The following is a 19,025-nucleotide window of genomic DNA, read 5'->3' on the forward strand; positions in this document are numbered from 1 at the left end:
TGCCTATTACTGTTAATGCCCAGTTTAGAACGTGAAAGCTACGCTCAAAGAGCATGAGAAATGTGTTGAGGAAAGCATTATATTTATCATCTATGTTATCGACACTATAAACATCCTGCCAAAGTTGTTCCTTGACAAGGTTTAAAAAACTCTCTATTAATGTTGGATTAACTTTCGTACATAGTTTGTAATTATATGTGACATTTGTTTGAGTTCAAAAGCCTTTTAGTGTTAAAATTTGTGCATCATAGTTTGGAAGGCCATTCACCTTTATACTAACAGAATGCCCATGTAGTAATAAAGAATGAATAAAAATATTATCTATGGCTGTGCTACTGTTCCCTTGCACCCTAATTGGAAAAAACACAGGCTGCATCAGATCATATGAATTTAGCAGATCTACCAACATCGTTTTTCCTGCACCATCAATTACAAAATTTATACTGAAGTCACCACATATAACTAATTTCTGGTACTTCCTACAAAGTGAATCAAGCACGCTCTCTACCTTGCGCAGAAATGCTTTGAAGTCAGAGTTAGGGGACCTCTAAACAACAACAATTAGACGTTTAGTTTCAGTAAGTTCAGCTGCCCCTGCACAACAATCAAATATCGGTTCAGTGCAGTGGCGTGATGCGTCTATGGACTCAAATGGAATAATGTTTTTTACGTACACAGCCACTCCCCCACCCTGCAAGGAACTCCTTGAAAAACAGCCAACTAACCTGTATCCTGGTAAAGGAAGCCTCTGAATTGTCAAATTACGTAAGTGATGCTCCGATATACCAACAATTTCAGAGTCAACATCTATAAGCAGTACACTAACTTTATCTCTAATACGTCTTATATTTTGATGAAATATGCTAATTTCTTCTGTACTTGCAAACATGACGTCCTCTGAAGGTAATTCCTTAGTTAGAGGGACTTCCTTTAAGCAGGTATACCTATCAGTTGACTTCAATCTAAAACAGGTGCAGCTCTAGCGCCAACTAGTACAGGAATTTTTCTATGAGTGATCCCAGCACCACCCACTACACTGTCACCTATAAGCTTTGCCAGCCTCCCCTAGATGCCCTGGATCACCTCTATTGCCCTTCTTGTAAGTGGATGCGGCCTGTACTTTTCGAAATAGAGGGCACATTTTCTTGTTCGAGAGATCAAGGTAGAGTTGAGTTACAAGAAAAGCTAACTTGGCCGCGGATTGAGTATAAAATCTAATAGGGATTGCATCGGGCCCTGGAGGATTGTTCAGTTTTAACGATTTCAACTGTTTCTCAACATCACTGAGACTTTCACTTAATTAACTCACCTTTTCAGTGCTACGAGGATTAAACTGGGACAATTCTGCTGGGGTTTCCTTTGTAAAGGGATATTTGAAAATGGGGTTAAGCAGTGCTTTTGCACTGAGGCAGTTTCAATACCTGCCTCGTCTGCGAATGACTGGAGACTAATTTTGGTGCCTCTGCATAGCGAATGACGCAACAAGTTTACTGTGACCAGTCAATTTATATTTATATCGATAGCTCATGGCGATTTGTATGTGTTAACGTGACGTGTGTTGTGTTCAGACTTTGGGGTAACCTGTGGCACTGTCTCCTGTGGTCACAGTCTCTTTTTCTGTCGCCATACATCAGATGTATGCTTCAAACTTTCTAAACAAAGATGGTGTCTCCAAAATTATGGCCGACCGCTGTGGCCAAGAGGTTCTAGGAGCTTCAGTCCGGAACCGCGCTGCTACTACGGTCGCAGGTTCGAATTCTGCCTGGGGCATGGATTTGTGTGATGTCCTTAGGTTAGTTAGGTTTAAGTACACTACTGGCCATTAAAATTGCTACACCACGAAGATGACGTGCTACAGACGCGAAATTTAACCGACAGGAAGAAGATGCTGTGATATGCAAATGATTACCTATTCAGAGCATTCACACAAGATTGGCGCCGGTGGCGACACCTACAACGTGCTGACATTAGGAAAGTTTCCAACCGATTTCTCATACACAAACAGCAGTTAACCGGCGTTGCCTGGTGAAACGCTGTTGTGATGCTTCGTGTAAGGAGGAGAAATGCGTACCAACACGTTTCCGACTTTGATAAAGGTCGGATTGTAGCCTATCGCGATTGCGATTTATCGTATCGAGACACTGATATTCGCGTTGCTCGAGATGCAATGACTGTTAGCAGAATATGAAATCAGTGGGTTCAGGAGGGTAATACGGAACGCCGTGCTGGATCCCAACGGCCTCGTATCGCTAGCAGTCGATGTGACAGGCATCTTATCCGCATGGCTGGAACGTATCGTGCAGCCACGTCTCGATCTCTGAGTCAACACGATTGCAAGACAACCACCATCTGCACGAACAATTTGACGACGTTTGCAGCAGCATGAACTATCAGCTCGGAGACCATGGCTGCAGTTACCCTTGACGCTGCATCACAGACAGGAGCGCCTGCGATGGTGTACTCAACGACGAACCTGGGTGCACGAATGGCAAAACGTTATTTTTTTTCGGATGAATCCAATTTCTGTTTACAGCATCATGATGGTCGCATCCGCGTTTGGCGACATCGCGGTGAACGCACATTGGATGCGTGAATTCGTCATCGCCATACTGGCGTATCACCCGGCGTGATGGTATGGGGTGCCACTGGTTACACGTCTCTGTCACCTCTTGTTCGCATTGACGGCACTTTGAACAGTGGACGTTACATTTCAGATGCGTTACGACCCGTGGCTCTACCCTTCATTCGATCCGTGAGAAAGAATACATTTCAGCAGGATAATGCACGACCGCATGTTGCAGGTCCCGGGGCCTTTCTGGATACAGAAAATGTTCGACTGCTGCCCTGGCCAGCACATTCTCCAAATTTCTCACCTGTTGAAATAGTCTGATCAATGGTGGCAGAGCAACTGGCTCGTCACAATAAGGCAGTCACTACTCTTGATGAACTGTGGTATCATGTTGAAGCTGCGTGGGCAGCTGTATCTGTACACGCCATCCAAGCTCTGTTTAACTCAATTCCCAGGCGTATCAAGGACGTTATTACGCCCAGAGGTGGTTGTTCTAGGTAGTGATTTCTCAGGATCTATGCACCTAAATTGCGTGAAAATGTAATAGCATGTCAGGTCTAGTATAATATGTTTGTCCAATGAGTACCCGTTTATCATCTGCATTTCGTATTGGCGTAGCAATGTTAATGGCCAGTAGTGTAGTTGTAAGTCCAGGCGACTGGTAACCTCAGATGCGATAGTGCTTAGTGAGATTTGAACCATTTGAACTAAATTTATATACGACCAGAGTTTCTTTGGGTTTTGTGAAAGATGAAAACCCTCAAGCAATGTTTTCATCTCAGACAATTTTCATTCATCATCTTTCTACCTACGATTAGTTTTATATTGTTGTCCCACTTCAGACTACTGCGTAACCATTCTGACAGATATTTAATTGGTTGGGTTGTTTGTGGGAAGAGACCAAACTGCGAGGTCATCGGTGTCGTCGGATCAGGGAAGGACGGGGAAGGAATTCGGCCGTGCCCTTTCAGAGGAACCATCCTGGCGTTTGCCTGGAGCGATTTAGGGAAATCACGGAAAACCTAAATCAGGATGGCCGGACGCGGGATTGAACCGTCGCGCTTCCGAATGCGAATCTAGCGTGCTGACCAATGCGCCACGTCCCTCGGTAGATAGTTAATGACTTCGAGTGTTTCGAGGGATTGTCTGGACATCTTGTAACCGCACGGTAGCTGGCCTTTCCTCGTGTTGACGTACTCGATGCTTTCTCTGTTTAGCTCCGAGCGTCGGCGATTACATCGCCGTCCGCGTGGAAGACGGGGAGGACAAACTGGAGTACGCGGAGGAAGTGAACAGCCTCCAGCAGCAGCAGGAGGCGATGGCCGAGGGCAGTCCCCAGCAGCAGCCGCAAGCGGCGGCGCAGGACGAGGAGGAGGCGGGCGGCGCATGCGCCGTGGAGCAGGACTACCTGGCCCCGCCCCCCGCGACGGCGGACGACGGGCCGGCCGCGGCGGCTGGGGGGGAGCCCAGTCCGGCCGAGCAGCAGCAGGCGCACGCCGCAGCCGCAGCCGAAGCCGCCGCCGCGGAGTACCAGTACTTGGACTGCGTGCGCGACCTCAGGGTGGTCTCGCAGGCGCGCGCCGACGACGACGATGCCATGCCGTACCACCACCCGCACACGCCCCGGCACCACCACCACCTGTCCCCGCCACCCGCGCCTCAGCAGCAGCAGCAGCAGCACCAGCCGCAGCACCACTACCAGCTGGGCGCGCTCTTCTCGCCCGTGAAGGACTACGGTGACTCGCGCCACCAGGACGACGTCTTCCGCTCGGTGTTCAAGCAGGAGGACCAGCAGCAGCCGCCGCCTCAGCAGGAGTACCTGCCCGAGGAGTACCTGCGGCACGCGCACGCGCAGCACGAGGGCTCCGTGTCGTCGGCCGAGTCCCCGGACGTGTCGTCGCGCAACGGCGAGGCGGCGTCGCCCGTGGGCGAGCTGGACAAGTCGCGCTTCACGCACCTGACGACGCTGCAGCCGAGCGCCGCCGGCTCTCCGGAGGAGCGCCACGACCCGCAGAGGGACATGTACGGCGCCGGCGCGGCAGCGGGCGCGCTCGAGCACCACGGTGCGGCCGCGCACCACCTGCACCACGGCTACCACCACCCGCACGACGTCGCCGTCAGCAATGCCACCTCCGTCCTCATACACGCGCAGACCAGCCTCAACACCAGGTAACCCGCTGCCTCACTCACATTCTCTGCACTGCTCACCAAACCTGGGTATCCAGCCTTTTAGCTTACCTTGGCCCCTACAGAAGAAGAATATTTTTGGATTGTACACAATATTCGCAGCACTAAAAATAAGCTATGTAAAAAGAAAGAAAACGAGATGTACCAACGAGAGAATAGCATCAAGTGGTTGTAGCTTCAAATCTAGAATACTCAATTTATCGTAACTTCACATGAACCCAATTTTATGGAACTTTCTACCGATCGTGTGATAGATGCTTACTTCTTGGGCAGCACTTGGTCCTCGAGTTGGACAGCCCTGATCTAACATTTGTCAGCCTACTGGGGCACCCAGTATGATTTTCCAAGGGTCTAGACATCTAAATCTACATCTATACCTTTGATAACGACCTCAGATCACGGAGCAAAACACTACGATTCGTCGCAACAGAATTCTGTACAAGTTTCCTTGGCACGGGCGATGCATTTCTCCCACACCACTCCTAGTCGTTTTACCATTAATGTCGCATAGTTATCCCATTTCATATCACTTTCTAGTGCAACTGCTAGGTATTTAAACGGCGTGACATGCTCCAAAATGCTTACCTCAAATGCTGAAATCGGATACTATCGGTTCCACTTTCTGCGTACAACATTACATGACACTCATCTACAGGTCGACCCTAAAGGTCATTAACACTTGAAAGTGCAATACTTCACGGAATAATGTAGGCACAGAAGTAAAACTTGACAGACATGAAATGACATAGTTCAATAAAGGATGGCGCTCCACGCCATATTCCTAGACTTCTGAAAAATCTCTTGCGCACGTCGCTTGGTGAGGGTCGCGTACTGAGCCGCCATTGTCATCGTGCTGGGCCTCCCAGGTCTCGAGACATCAATCCGTTTGATCATTGGTTACGGGGTTACCTGGAGTCGCAATTCTACCGCAATCATCCGATCTCATTAGAGATTCTAATAGCCAAAATTCGACGGCAGTACCTACTGTCTTGCTGTTCAGCGCTGTTCACAACATTGTTCCTCGGCTAAAGTTATTGTTGATGAATGATGACCGACATGTTGGGCATTTGTTATAAAAATTCTTTTCTTTTGCAAATTATTACTTTTCTATTAGATGAAGTACCATCTTTTGCTCATTTATGCACTTTTCTGTTTCAATAAAACCCCATGGTACTTCAAGCATGTGTGTAAATTTTTACCTATCTACCTACATTATTCCGTGAAATATTGAATTTTCAAATGTAAACGGACTTTTGGACCACCATGTATACTCCAAGAATAAGGGTGTCCCTGGAGGAACGGTCAATATTCGGGAATATGACAGGAACGCTCATTTGAAGCAAAGAATCTTCGTATGCACATATGCCCTACTCCAAATGATTTCCGAGATGGGACACATTCAGTGTACCTCTTTTTTGGGCGAGTGATGCGCATGTGTGCGTCTTGCCCACCCAACCTCTTTGGCGTTCTACTCCAGCCCAACCTACCTCGTTGCTTTCAGACTCTTTGCTCAGGGCGTCTTTCTGCCATAGAAATAGGAGTGAACCCAAAACTGAACCCTGTGGGATTCCCTTTGCGATTTCTCTATAATCACTAAAATTTTCTATCTTTCTTTGAATCATTCGGCACAAGTTTTTGCATTCTGTTTATTAAGTGTAACTGAAACCATCGTATGCAAGGCTCCAGTTTCATAAATAACAATGTACATTAAATGTGTTCTAGCTTGGAAACCATTCCGAACAGGGCATATCGTCATGTGCAGTTCACTGCTTCAAACGAGCGTTCGCGTTTTATCTCGGAATGCTGACCATTACTCCTGGGACACACTGTATACTCTGAATACCACCTGCGTCTAGCTCTAGCAGGAAGAAAGTCCATGGAATTAACTTATTGAGCGCAGTGTGGACTCTTTACGACGGTGCAAATTTGTATTTTTCACAGAAAGGAATAAATCTAACCTCACAGAGGGTTAAAACACTGGGTTACTATGGGAGCAGCACTTCCCCACCAAACCACGGTGCCTCGACAGCTAACGTTGCTTTAACAGACACATTTACCACTGGGGACATTACTGTTATTTTTCGTAATATATCTGTAACTGATGAGTATGAAGTTGACAGGGTCTCACTTTCAAAGAAAGAAAAAGCAGTAATAGCTTGCAAAACTGCATAATGAGCTGCTGCTTTAATTCGTTTGCCATTTTAGACCACAACAGTTTAGGATGACGGTGCCGTGACAATAGGCAGCTATCGACGCCTTTGGTAGTCGAGGATCGCAGCTTTTTCCTATTACATTCACATATGGAACGCAGGAAGGATAAGGGCTTAAACCCCTCTGTCCGCTTGAAAATAATCTAATCTTGCCTTCGCGATCCATAAGGGATCGACACGTAGGAGCTTGTGGTATTTTACTAGACTCCTCACTTAAAACTGGTTCTTGAACTTCGCAAGTTGCCTATCACGGGGTAGTTTGCGTCTGTCGTAAAGTATCTGTCAGTTCAGTATTTCCACGATCTCCCTGACGATCTTCCACGAGTCACGCAAACATGTGACCACTTGCACCGCCCTCCTTCGTCGACGGTAAATATCGTCAGATAGTTTTCTGACGTGGATCCCAAGCACTTGAGCAGTAAAGTAGAACGGGTCGCACTACTATTTCGTAACCAATCTACTTTGTTGACTGACAGCATTTCACTGGTATCACACCAATGAACCGAAGTCAACCAGAACGACTGAGCCTATGTTATCATTTCATATCCCTACTAACTATTACACTGAGGTATTTGTATATGTTGTCAGATTCCATTTCTCAATCATTGATATTGTAGTCACAGAATACTAGGTTTTTCGTCTTGTGTAGGGCACCATTTTTAAATATCTGAACATTAATAGAAAGATGCCAGTGTTGGTGCTACTGTTAAATTTTGTCAAGACATAATTCTCTGGCAGCTTTTTTAGGGCAGTACTTAATTATAGATAACTGCATGATCTGCGTGAAGTCTGAGGATGCTATTAATATTGTTTGCAAGATCATTGATACACAACGCGAACAGCAAGCCTAAAGAGACAGTCACACTTACTGCTATTTTGTCGAAAACTGACTTGCTGAGACCGTGGTTGTTTAAAAATACGGGTTAATTCTTCCAATAAAGTCAGCACTCAGCCACTGCTAGTAATGCTGTATCTTAAGAACCGACTGGTTCATCGTGAGACAGCTGTTCACGTTTGAAATTGCACACAGTTTATGCTGTACATGTGACGTTGACTGATTTTCGTTTCAACGAAAGTTGATGATTAAGGTGGTGGTGTTATAGCCCTCACGGTTTCCGATGGCACTGCCATCTCCAGGAACTTAGGCCGCAAAGAAATTCATCACACGTACAGCATAAGTTATATATACATTTTAAACAGAAACAGTTGTCGCACGATGACGTTAACAGCGTTATTTCTTCTTAAGAAATGCGTCACTGAAACTGGCTGGTTGCTTACTTTGTTGTAAGAATTAACCTGTAATCATGCTTCTTTCGCCTTCACTCTGTTATTAAGTAGGTTTTACAATAACGACAGTGCAGGCAATTTGAGTGATAGTGTAAGAGGATGCGTGAAGGTGAGTGAAATATTAGTGTGTCCTGTTATGTCTCAGTTTATCTTGTACTTTTTACACACTTTCCAAGCGCATTCGCCTTAGACTGCTTGAGCAAGGACGCTAATAAACTCGCTGTCGACACACACACACACACACACACACACACACACACACACACACACACACACACACACACTTTGCCTTAATCTTCTTATGTTAATGATGCCTGTTCCAGGAATACGATGAGTGCTGTAGCTCTGTTACACAGTCTACCTTGGACACTAGCACACTTACGGGATAGTTAAGATACTAGCAGCGCGCCTCTTCATGCACTCGACGCCTGTGGTCAGCTCTACTTGATAAGCACCCGAAACACTAGACCACTGCTCAAGGATAACTCGCACTATCTTATGTGCGTTTTCCTCAGGACGACTTCAACAAATTTTCTCAGTCTTCAAAACAAATAGCTGTCTTCCATTCGGCTTCCTAATAATGATTTAGTGTTTTCGGTCTCTTTCATATCACTTCGCACTATTACACTGAGTATCTGGCAGAATGTCACAGCTACTAGCAGATCTTCGTTGCTAGTGACTCGTACACTACACTTGATACCGAATCTTCAATAGAATGGATAGTTACGTCCGGCATGCCTGAAAGAATCGTAACGGCACCGTGGCAGTATTCTTCAGTGTTCGCTGATGACGCTATTGTCTGCAGGGAAATATTGTTCCCTGGATGATTGTAAGAAAATCAAAAATGCCTGTTTATTATCATTAGGTGTACTGAATAGCGCCCTTCTTTAAATGCGTATAAATGCAAGTAAATGCATTTTAATAGTGAAAGGACCTCTGCACAATTAATTTGAAAGTAATAAACTCATGGAGTCTGTCATGTGCTTTGAATGCCAAATGGTAATGCTGATATGAAACAGAACGGAAAAGTTAAATCAAAATTAGAAAGGCGAATTTCATTTCTGATTTTACGGCATGAATTGGACTATCTGCTGAGGTGACCGGATAAAAGATAACGTGAGCCGTCCTAGGGTCTGCCTCCACTGTTTGGGATGCTTATCAAGCAGTGCTGACAGCAAGCGTCACAGAATGTAGAGTCGCACTTATGATGCCACAACAAGCTGCTGTAACCCGTAAGTGTTCTTGTATTGAAGGTAGACATTCCAGCAGCCCTGCTTCGCCATTGTATATCTAACTAGTACAGGGATCGTGGGGATAACATGATTAAAGAGCGTACGGTGCAAATCCAACCTTAATTTTTTCTCTCCTCCGTACGTAAATGAGTCGGGGAGTTCTTATTATCGGTACAAGGTATTCTCCACAATGCACTGGAAAATGAGAAGAAACGAGGTGCAAAGGGTATGCGTGTTGCTGCATGTACCAAAGATAAAATCAGGTTTCGTCATAGGATAGGTTTTGGCTCTAAGCACTATAGGACTTACATCGGAGGTCATCAGTCATAGCATAAGTTTTACAGAGTACTGTATACACGTTTTTAATAACAGATTACTGCAACCTATCCAAGAAGATTTAAGTTCAGCAAATACACTAAAGAGCGAAAGAAACGGGTAAACCTGCCTAATGTCGTGCATCGTGCTGGGACCGCGCGAGCACGCAGAAGTGCCGCAACACGACGTGGCATGGACTCGACTAATGTCTGGAGTAGTTCTGGAGGGAACTGACACCATGAATCCCGCAGGGCTGTCCATAAATCCGTAATAGTACGAAGGTGTGGAGATCTATTCTGAACAGCATTTGTAAGGCGTCTCTTACATGCTCAATAACGATCATGTCTGGGGAGTTCGGTGACCAGCGGAAGTGCTTAAACTCGGAAGAATGTTCCTGGAGCCACTCCATAGCAATTCTGGACGCGTGGGGGGGGGGGGAGGGGTGCCGCATCGTCCTGTTGGAATTGCACAAGTCTGTCGGAATGCACAATGGACATGAATGGATGCAGGTGGATCAGACAGGACGCTTACGTATGTGTCACCTGTCAGTCATATCTAGACATATCAGGAGTCCCATATCACTCCATCTGCGCACGCCTCACACCATTACGTAGCTTCAACATTCTCCTACTGACACGCAGGGTCCATAGATTCATTAGGGTTTCTCCAAACCCCTACACTTCCATCTGCTCACTAAAATTTGGAACCGAGCGAGGTGGCGCAGTGGTTAGCACACTGGACTCGCATTCGGGAGGACGACGGTTCAATCCCGTCTCCAGCCATCCTGATTTAGGTTTTCCGTGATTTTCCTAAATCGTTTCAGGCAAATGCCGGGATGGTTCCTTTGAAAGGGCACGGCCGATTTCCTTCACAATCCTTCCCTAACCCGAGCTTGTGCTCCGTTTCTCATGACCTCGTTGTCGACGGGACGTTAAACACTAACCACCACCACCACTAAAATTTGAAACGAGACTCGTCCGATCAGGCAACATGTTTCCAGTCATCGACAGTCCAATGTCAGTGTTGACGGGCCCAGGCGATGCATAAAGCTTTTTGTCGTTCAGTCATCAAGGGTACACGAGTGGACTTTAGGCCCCGAAAGCCCATATCGATTATGTTTCGTTGAATTGTTCGCACGCTGACACTTGTTGATGGCACAGCATTGAAATCTGCAGCAATTTGCGGAAGGGTTGCGGTTCTGCCACGTTGACCGATTCTCGTCAGTCGTCGTTGGTCGCGTTCTTGCAGAATCTTTTTCCGACCGCAGCGATGTCGGAGGTTTGATATTTTACCGGATTCGTGGTATTCACTCGTGAAATGGTCGTACGGGAAAATCCCCACTTCATCGCTGCTCGGAGATGCTGTGCCCCATCGCTCGTGCGCCGTCTATAACAAACTCCCTGATATCTGCCATTGTAATAACAGTAAGCGATATATCAACTGTCTCATATGGGCGTCGCCGACTGCAGCGCCGTATTCTGCCTGTTTACATATCTCTGTATTTGGATACATATGGCTAACCCGTTTCTTTGGCGCTTCGGTGTAGTTCTGTATACTTTGATATGTTTTGTTAAGATGGCGTGATGTTCCAAAGAGGAACATACTAACCTAACTAGACAGCTTTATTCCCAAAAAAGGTTCCAAAGAGGATTTCTCATTCACTTCCACAAATCTCAAATTAATATGCATTTTCTACGCATTTCTTAGCTTATTTTCACAAAAGCATTCATCCCTGCCTGTTTCTTAGTGTTTCGTTGACATCTGCACACTTACTTCTAAATTCAGATTTATACTAATGTTTCGTTACTAGCAGATACCATAAAATGGCATATCACTAATTACTGTTTCACATTGGGCAATAAGCAGAATAATCATTCGACTTTTCAGTACAGGGCAGTGCAGTGTATATTTTTCTACATCTACATCTGTACTCCGCAAGCCACCCAACGGTGTGTGGCGGAGGGCACTTTACGTGCCACTGTCATTACCTCCCTTTTCTGTTCCAGTCGCGTATGGTTCGCGGGAAGAGCGACTGTCTGAAAGCCTCCGTGCGCGCTCGAATCTCTCTAATTTTACATTCGTGATCTCCTCGGGAGGTACAAGTAGGGGGAAGCAATATATTCGATACCTCATCCAGAAACGCACCCTCTCGAAACCTGGCGAGCAAGCTACACCGCGATGCAGAGCGCCTCTCTTGCAGAGTCTGCCACTTGAGTTTGCTAAACATCTCCGTAACGCTATCACGGTTACCAAATAACCCTGTGACGAAACGCGCCGCTCTTCTTTGGATCTTCTCTATCTCCTCCGTCAACCCAATCTGGTACGGATCCCACACTGATGAGCAATACTCAAGTATAGGTCGAACGAGTGTTTTGTAAGCCACCTCGTTTGTTGATGTTTTCTAAGGACTCTCCCAATGAATCTCAACCTGGTACCCGCCTTACCAACAATTAATTTTATATGATCATTCCACTTCAAATCGTTCCGCACGCATACTCCCAGATATTTTACAGAAGTAACTGCTACCAGTGTTTGTTCCGCTATCATATAATCATACAATAAAGGATCCTTCTTTCTATGTTTCGCAATACATTACATTTGTCTATGTTAAGGGTCAGTTGCCACTCCCTGCACCAAGTGCCTATCCGCTGCAGATCTTCCTGTTACAGCTGCTGCAGTTTCGTGTGCATGACGTTTAGTGAAACAAAGCAGTAGGGCTGTACTGATACGAAGTGTATATCCTGAGATGAAACTGTACTAATACAGGGGAGTGCTCCATGAGATGAAACTGTTTGGACACTCGGTCATAAGTTTTTATACTGTTTGGTAAATTTACTTTTTGACGATACGTTGTCTCCAGCCACCCGCTAATGTACCTGCTAATTATGTTTGTCATTCAATGATGCGATATTAAGTTTACGTTTAGGTGGATCGAGCTTGGCTGCGCATGCAGCGCTCAGTCACTGGGGCTCGTAATTGGCAGGAAGGTGGCTGAACTCCCTACAGAGGGATTTAGATTTTCTGTGGTTTCATAAGTCGCATAAGGCAAATGCCAGGATAGCTCTTTTGTTGGGGATCCCGCTGATTTCTCCCTATGCTTGTGCTCCATTTATAATGACCTGGTGCTCGACGGAACGTTAAACCCAGCCCTTCTTTCTTTCTTCCTTCATGTAACTGGACTGCATCATCAGAGTCGCGCACAGTATGCTTGAATAAACGTTTAACCTTCTCCAGTGTTTCTTAACTTTCTGGCTAATTCTATTTGTAATTGGTTGCACAATGGTAAGGAAGACGAACGATAGAGTTCAATGCCTCATCGGTGTCGAGATTTATGTTATTGCAGGCTTCCTCGGCGAATTGAAATGACCAAACCTTCCCGGATGATCAGCCGAGTGATAGCGTCGTCTTGTGCAACGTTTCAACTAGTTTCGTTACCATTATCTTCAGGCGAAGTTGATGGGTACGAAACTCATTGAAATATTGGGACAAGACGGCGCCATCACTCGGCTGACCATCTGAGAAGATGTTATCATCCATGTCGCGGTTGTTAATGACGGACTTCAAGCTCATATGGAGGAGCACAAAAGAAAAGAAATGGACAACGGTTCTGATCTTATAAATATATCAGCATTCTCATCAAGTGCTTCAGGGAAACCACGGTAAACGTAAATGAATAGACGGAGATTTGAAAGCTGGTGGTCAGGGCACTCATCAAATGTAATTGACATTTAATACTGTAACTTCTACTCCAAATATAAATAAGCTATAAGAACTTAAGCAAACGTCTCTGGGGTCCCTGTCACAAGTTTGAATTGCGGAGACCCAGCACTGGATCTCTAGGTATGTTAACGGAGGCCGTTTGTCTTTGGCCTCTATCGAAGGAGACCCTAAAAACAATGGAACACGGAAAGATACTGATGAAATACGAACCTATTTGTGATTGTGTATTAGTGTTAAGTGTGAAAAGTTCAATATCCCACCTGGCTGCACTAGAGTAAAATATGTCAATCGTAGAAATGTGTGTAGATATTTAAAATAAATTCTCTGATCCAGTACATGCTCACTGAAGGAGTCTTGGAGAATGACGTAGGTCCGAGTATCAAAATCCTCTGACGCTGCGCTTCCCCTTGACAAGTGGCTCGCTGATAAGAGACTCAGCCGCACCTACTGACAGCCACAATAGTCATCTACCTTCGCAGAAGATCACTGACTGTGATTATCCAGCACAGTTGCGTTAAGTGACGATTGTACTCAGCTGTGATACTGGATGTAATAATATCCAACGGAATAAAACCGTTTTTACTGCATCAGTCACTTTACTTTTACTATTGGAACTGTTACTGCCCGTTTGAGGATATGGCTTAGTCTTCAAATGCCATCTTAAGTACATCCACATATTGAAAGACAGAATGAGACGAAAAATGGTGGTGGTGGAGGAAGCGGGGGGGGGGGGGGGGAGGACGCGATGAGTGATGGAGGAATCGCTGTTCTCGAAACTGTTTAAGAAAGAAAAGCCTTTGTTTAATTCTGTCTTTATAACGGCAAAATAAAAGAATAAGAGAGGTTTCGTCCGTGTTGCATCGGTCATAGCATTTTAAGTGTTGTTTAAGTCGACGAGGCCGTGCATCTAGAAGGATTTTAATGAGGTCGATAATGCTCACAACGAGCAAAGATGGTTAATGTTGGGACTCGGTTACTGCAGAATAACACATAGGACAGCGTTCTTAATGTCCTAATCGGAGAGAAGGTTCACCACCAAAATCCTCACGTTTCCGCACACCGTGAAGAATTGCAGAGATGTTTGAGATACAAGTAAGGACGTAGGCTCCCGCTCAGGTACTCAGGGACTTTTGACTACAATACTTCCGCTTTGCGGGCTCAGAAGGCACTGAACATCTTGAAGTGTCTTAGCCGCAGTTCCTGGAGAGCCGACAGGGTGCGTCTGCTCCAAGTTTACAAGACCTTCGTGCGATCGCTGCTAGACTTTAGGGACACGGTGTACAGGTCAACAAGGCCTTCTTACCTGAAGATCATTGATGCTGTACACATTGAGGGTATCAGGTTGGCCACAGGCGCTCACAGGGTCAGCCCAATACCCTGTCTCTGTACCCAGGCCGAAGAACCACCACATATCATCCTGCAGCAATTCCTTATGGTGCATGGGAAGAGCAAGTTCTGCGACACTACCACTTCACTAGGGTACCATTCCGTTGTTCGTCCACCTATGGAACGCCTCTCTACCAGCTGACCACGGACGACGAGGCCGTTTGGGATCCGCGCGGAATGTGTGCTGGAGATCCTTGGTGTGATGTATGTACAGACCCAAACCCATGGTTTTAACCGAGTGTCACCCTGGTTACTGGAAAGGCTCAGAGTGATTTTAGATATGGTGCAGTACAAGAGAGGCTGCACTTCTGCTTTTAATACAATATTTTCCGAGATTTTTAATAGCCATCACACTATGTAGCTATGTATAGTGATGGGTCCGAACAGTGCGTCACATTTTATTAGATTGTGTTTTATTTTTATATCAGAGGTCTGTGGCAGATGTGCCAACAGATCTGCCCTCTATTTTAAGTGACATCCAAACAAATATGGTTAGAGTTTTAAGGTTTTGCGACATGAACAACTTGTTTCCACAAAATTTTAGGGAGACGTTTTTAATGTACTGACAGGGTGACTGGCTCACTCATGTTTTTTGTAAGTGGTCAGCCAGTCAGTAACTCAGCTTTTCGGTTACGCTCTGACAACATACACGTTTCCTCAGTTAAGATCTGCACCATTTAACTCCTGACTGATCACAGCTATATTTCACCTTAGGATGAAAGCGGCTGCCGTCAGTTATTAGTCACAGTGTCAATACTTTGAGCCCTGAGACTTCTTGAGACATTAAACCTGCGTGCCGAATAAGGATTAGAACTTGGACCTTTGCTTTTCACAACCTGTGCCAAGAAACGACAGAGCTATTCTGGCACATCATGTGGCCCAGCTCACGTTTCTGTGTTTTGGGTAGCTTACTCTTTCATAACTTACGAACTCCGCAGAAACTCAGCTGCGTGCTCACGAGTAATAGCACGTCGGTGAAAGTGCATTTGGCGGATATTAACTACATCATAGGCTAGACATTCTGATCAGGAACCTAGACAACTTCGACGAATCGAGCTCGGCATGTGAAAGGAAGGCTCCAGCATGCATGTTCACACCTGAAGTTGCACCCCAGAGTACACTCATATGGAATGGACGATTAATTTTGTTCCAACAAACTGTTCCACTTCTTTATTCGGGATTTTCTGATTCGGTTTTGCTGGCGTTATTGGATTTTGTCTCTTACCTCCTTGTCCTAGATTGAACGAGAAGGCCTCGCAGTTCATATTGCGCACTTGCAACTACGAGGAGTTTGGTTCAAACGACAGCGCGGTTATCTTGATGTACGACTTCCGTTGCCTTCCTTAGCGGATTAAGGCGAAAATGGCGTGGCTGATATCCTTGCCTTTTTTTGTGTTTAAAGAATTTGTCGTGAAAAGGATGTTAAATCTTTCTTTCTTCCATCTTTTCTCTGTTCCGGAAAAATCTAAAGCTTCTAGTGCGGACCCAATCCCGAGCAGGGGAGGCATTGCTTAATTTATCTTCACGGTGAGTGACGGAATTGTTGGGCTTTTATGAGAACGGCTGTGGGTATGTTTGCTACTAGTTGACGTCCATTGCGTGTTTTGCCTTTCTTCAAACTGATGTAGAACCGATGCGTCTGTTAATTTCCCGGGGCAGGACCCGGGCTCAGCCTGCGAAATTTTTTTTGGACAGGGAAGGAGAGTAATGGAGCTGCCATCCCTGCCCTTGGCTGGGTACGCCCCTTTTGGGATTCGAAACTTCAATGAATCTTCTAATGAGACTTAGTTGCAGTTTACTCTTGACAACTCAGAAGCGAATATCACTGATCATATGGGATAACCATTCAGTTTTAAGGTCATAAAAGAAAATCTACAAATGTGGAAAACTGATTTTAAGGCCCTGAAGTCGTATTATGGAGAGGCGGGGTTCCACATCCATCCAGATGTAGCTTTTGCTGTGGTTTACCTGAACGACGTAAGCCTAATGCTGACACGCTTTGTTTGAAGAGACCACGACCTACTTCCTGCGTCTTCCTCGCCCAGTCGGAACAAGTACATAATAACCTCGTCGACGAAGCCTTAAACCTCAGTCTGCCTTCCTCCGCATATACAGGAGGTGACAAAAGTCCTCGGATACCTGCCAATATCGTGTCGGATAGCCTTTTACCCGGCGTAATGCAGTAACTTGACGAGTCATGGACTCAACGGGTCGCTGTAAGTCCCCTGCAAAAATACTGAGCCATGCTGTTTCTGTAATTGTGAAAGTGCTGCCAGTGTATGGTTTTGTGCACCAGCTGACCTCTCGATTATGTGCCAATATCTTCGATGGGATTCATGTCGGGTGGTTTGGGTGGCCAAATCACTCACCCGAATTGGGCAAAATGTCCTTCAAACCAATTACGAACGATTACAGCACAGTGACATGACATCGTTGTTTTGGAACACGAAGCCCATGAACGGCTGCAGATGGGCTCCAACTAGCCAAAAATAAGCATTTTCAGTCAATGTTGATTCAGATGGACCAGAGTATCCAGTCTATTCCATACTAATACAGCCAACATCATTACGGAGTCATCACCAGCTTGCACAGTGCTTTGTTGACAACTTCGGTCTATGGCTTCGGGGTCTGCGCCACACTCGAACCCTACCATCAGCTCGTACCAACTGAATCCGGGATTCATCTGACCACGTCACTGTTTTCCAGTTGTCTAGGATACAGCCGATCTGGTCACGAGCCCAGGAGAGGCACTGCAGGCGATACCACGCTGTTCGTCTGCTGCCATAGCCCACTAACGCCAAATTTCGCCCACTGTCCTAACGCATACGTTCGTCGTACGTCCCACATAGATTTCTGCGGTTATATCACGCAGTCTGTTAACGCTAACAACTCTTCGCAAACGCCACTGTTCTCGGTTGGCATGTGAAGGCCATCGGCCGCTGCGTTGTCCGCGGTGAGAGGTAACGTGTGAGACTTGGTAGAGTCGGCATACTCTTGACACTATGGATCTCGGAATATTGAATTCCCTAACGATTTCCGGAATGAAATGTCTCATGCGCCTAGCTCCGACTACCGTTGCCCGTTCAAAGTTTGTTAATTCCCGTCGTGCAGCCAGTAGTCACGTTGGGAGCGTTTTGACACGAATTCACATGAATGACCTGATTAGAAATGACACCTCCGACAGCGCACTGTCCTTTTATACTGCGTGTACGTGATGCTACCACCATCTGGATATGGGAATATCGTTGTTCCATGACTTTTGTCACCTTATTGTATGTCCCATGGCTCACTGATGTTAACTTCCGATCAGACATCACTTCAGCGGTTCGCGAGTCTATGCTTATTTACGACAACAGATTCAAAGTCGGCGTCTTGCAAATGAGTAGACCGCTTTGTAGCACTCTCCATTCACGAAAAATTTGGATACGACGACGACTGTTTGGGGGGGGGGGGGGGGGTCTATATTACGGAGGCGATAGTGTCGCATCGTAGAAGTCGTACTCTGTTTGGAAAATCCAAGTTGCATAAGAGCTACAGGTCCAAATGCGAGCTAGCTGAGATTGTGCTGACGGAGACAGCGCCGGTCAAGTGACTCCTATTGGGAGTGCGCCTGTGGCAGAACGCGAGTGCAGCGTCATAGAAACGCTTCGTCGCCTCTGCGAAACAGACGGCGCGTTCGCTGTAAAATTGCAAGGTGTCGCCTTGAGCTCGCGCAGCTGGATCCGTGTCGCACTGGGCGATGAATCACGGCAGCGTGCTGATAAATGTCGCTTCAGCGGCGCGCGGCCGCCACACCACGCCGTCCCCCTGGCAACGCGACAGCTCGCCCGCACTCCTCTCTGATGGCGTCACACGTCACCGCTCTTCTGTCTTGCATCGATTCAGTCGCGAGTGATAGCCGTGGGTACGTGCCATTTGTTATTGTTACGTTTTTGATTGAGCTTGTCACTTATCGATATATTAGTAAAAAAAATACTGTTTCAATCGGAAAGATTTTTTATTAAAATAAGGGCGGTTTCAATGCCTGGTTGCTTCTGATACTGCAGTTCACGCTGCTACTCTACTAGTGGCCAAGCATTTTATATCTGCCTAGGGTATTGATACGAGTCATATATTAAT

At 46.0% G+C, this 19,025-nt stretch overlaps 1 protein-coding gene across 1 annotated transcript in view; it reads left to right on the forward strand.

Moving 5' to 3' along the window:
• LOC126235186 (transcription factor GATA-6-like) overlaps positions 1-19,025 on the forward strand; it is a 520,767-nt gene that overhangs the window by 264,174 nt on the left and 237,568 nt on the right. Inside the window, exon 2 of the mRNA XM_049943916.1 lies at positions 3,787-4,738. Within this exon, the coding sequence (XP_049799873.1) occupies positions 3,787-4,738 (952 nt within the window). The remainder of the gene's footprint in view (positions 1-3,786; positions 4,739-19,025) is intronic.

This window comes from Schistocerca nitens, chromosome 2 (genome assembly GCF_023898315.1).
Source record: "Schistocerca nitens isolate TAMUIC-IGC-003100 chromosome 2, iqSchNite1.1, whole genome shotgun sequence".
Classification (NCBI taxonomy): domain Eukaryota; kingdom Metazoa; phylum Arthropoda; class Insecta; order Orthoptera; family Acrididae; genus Schistocerca; species Schistocerca nitens.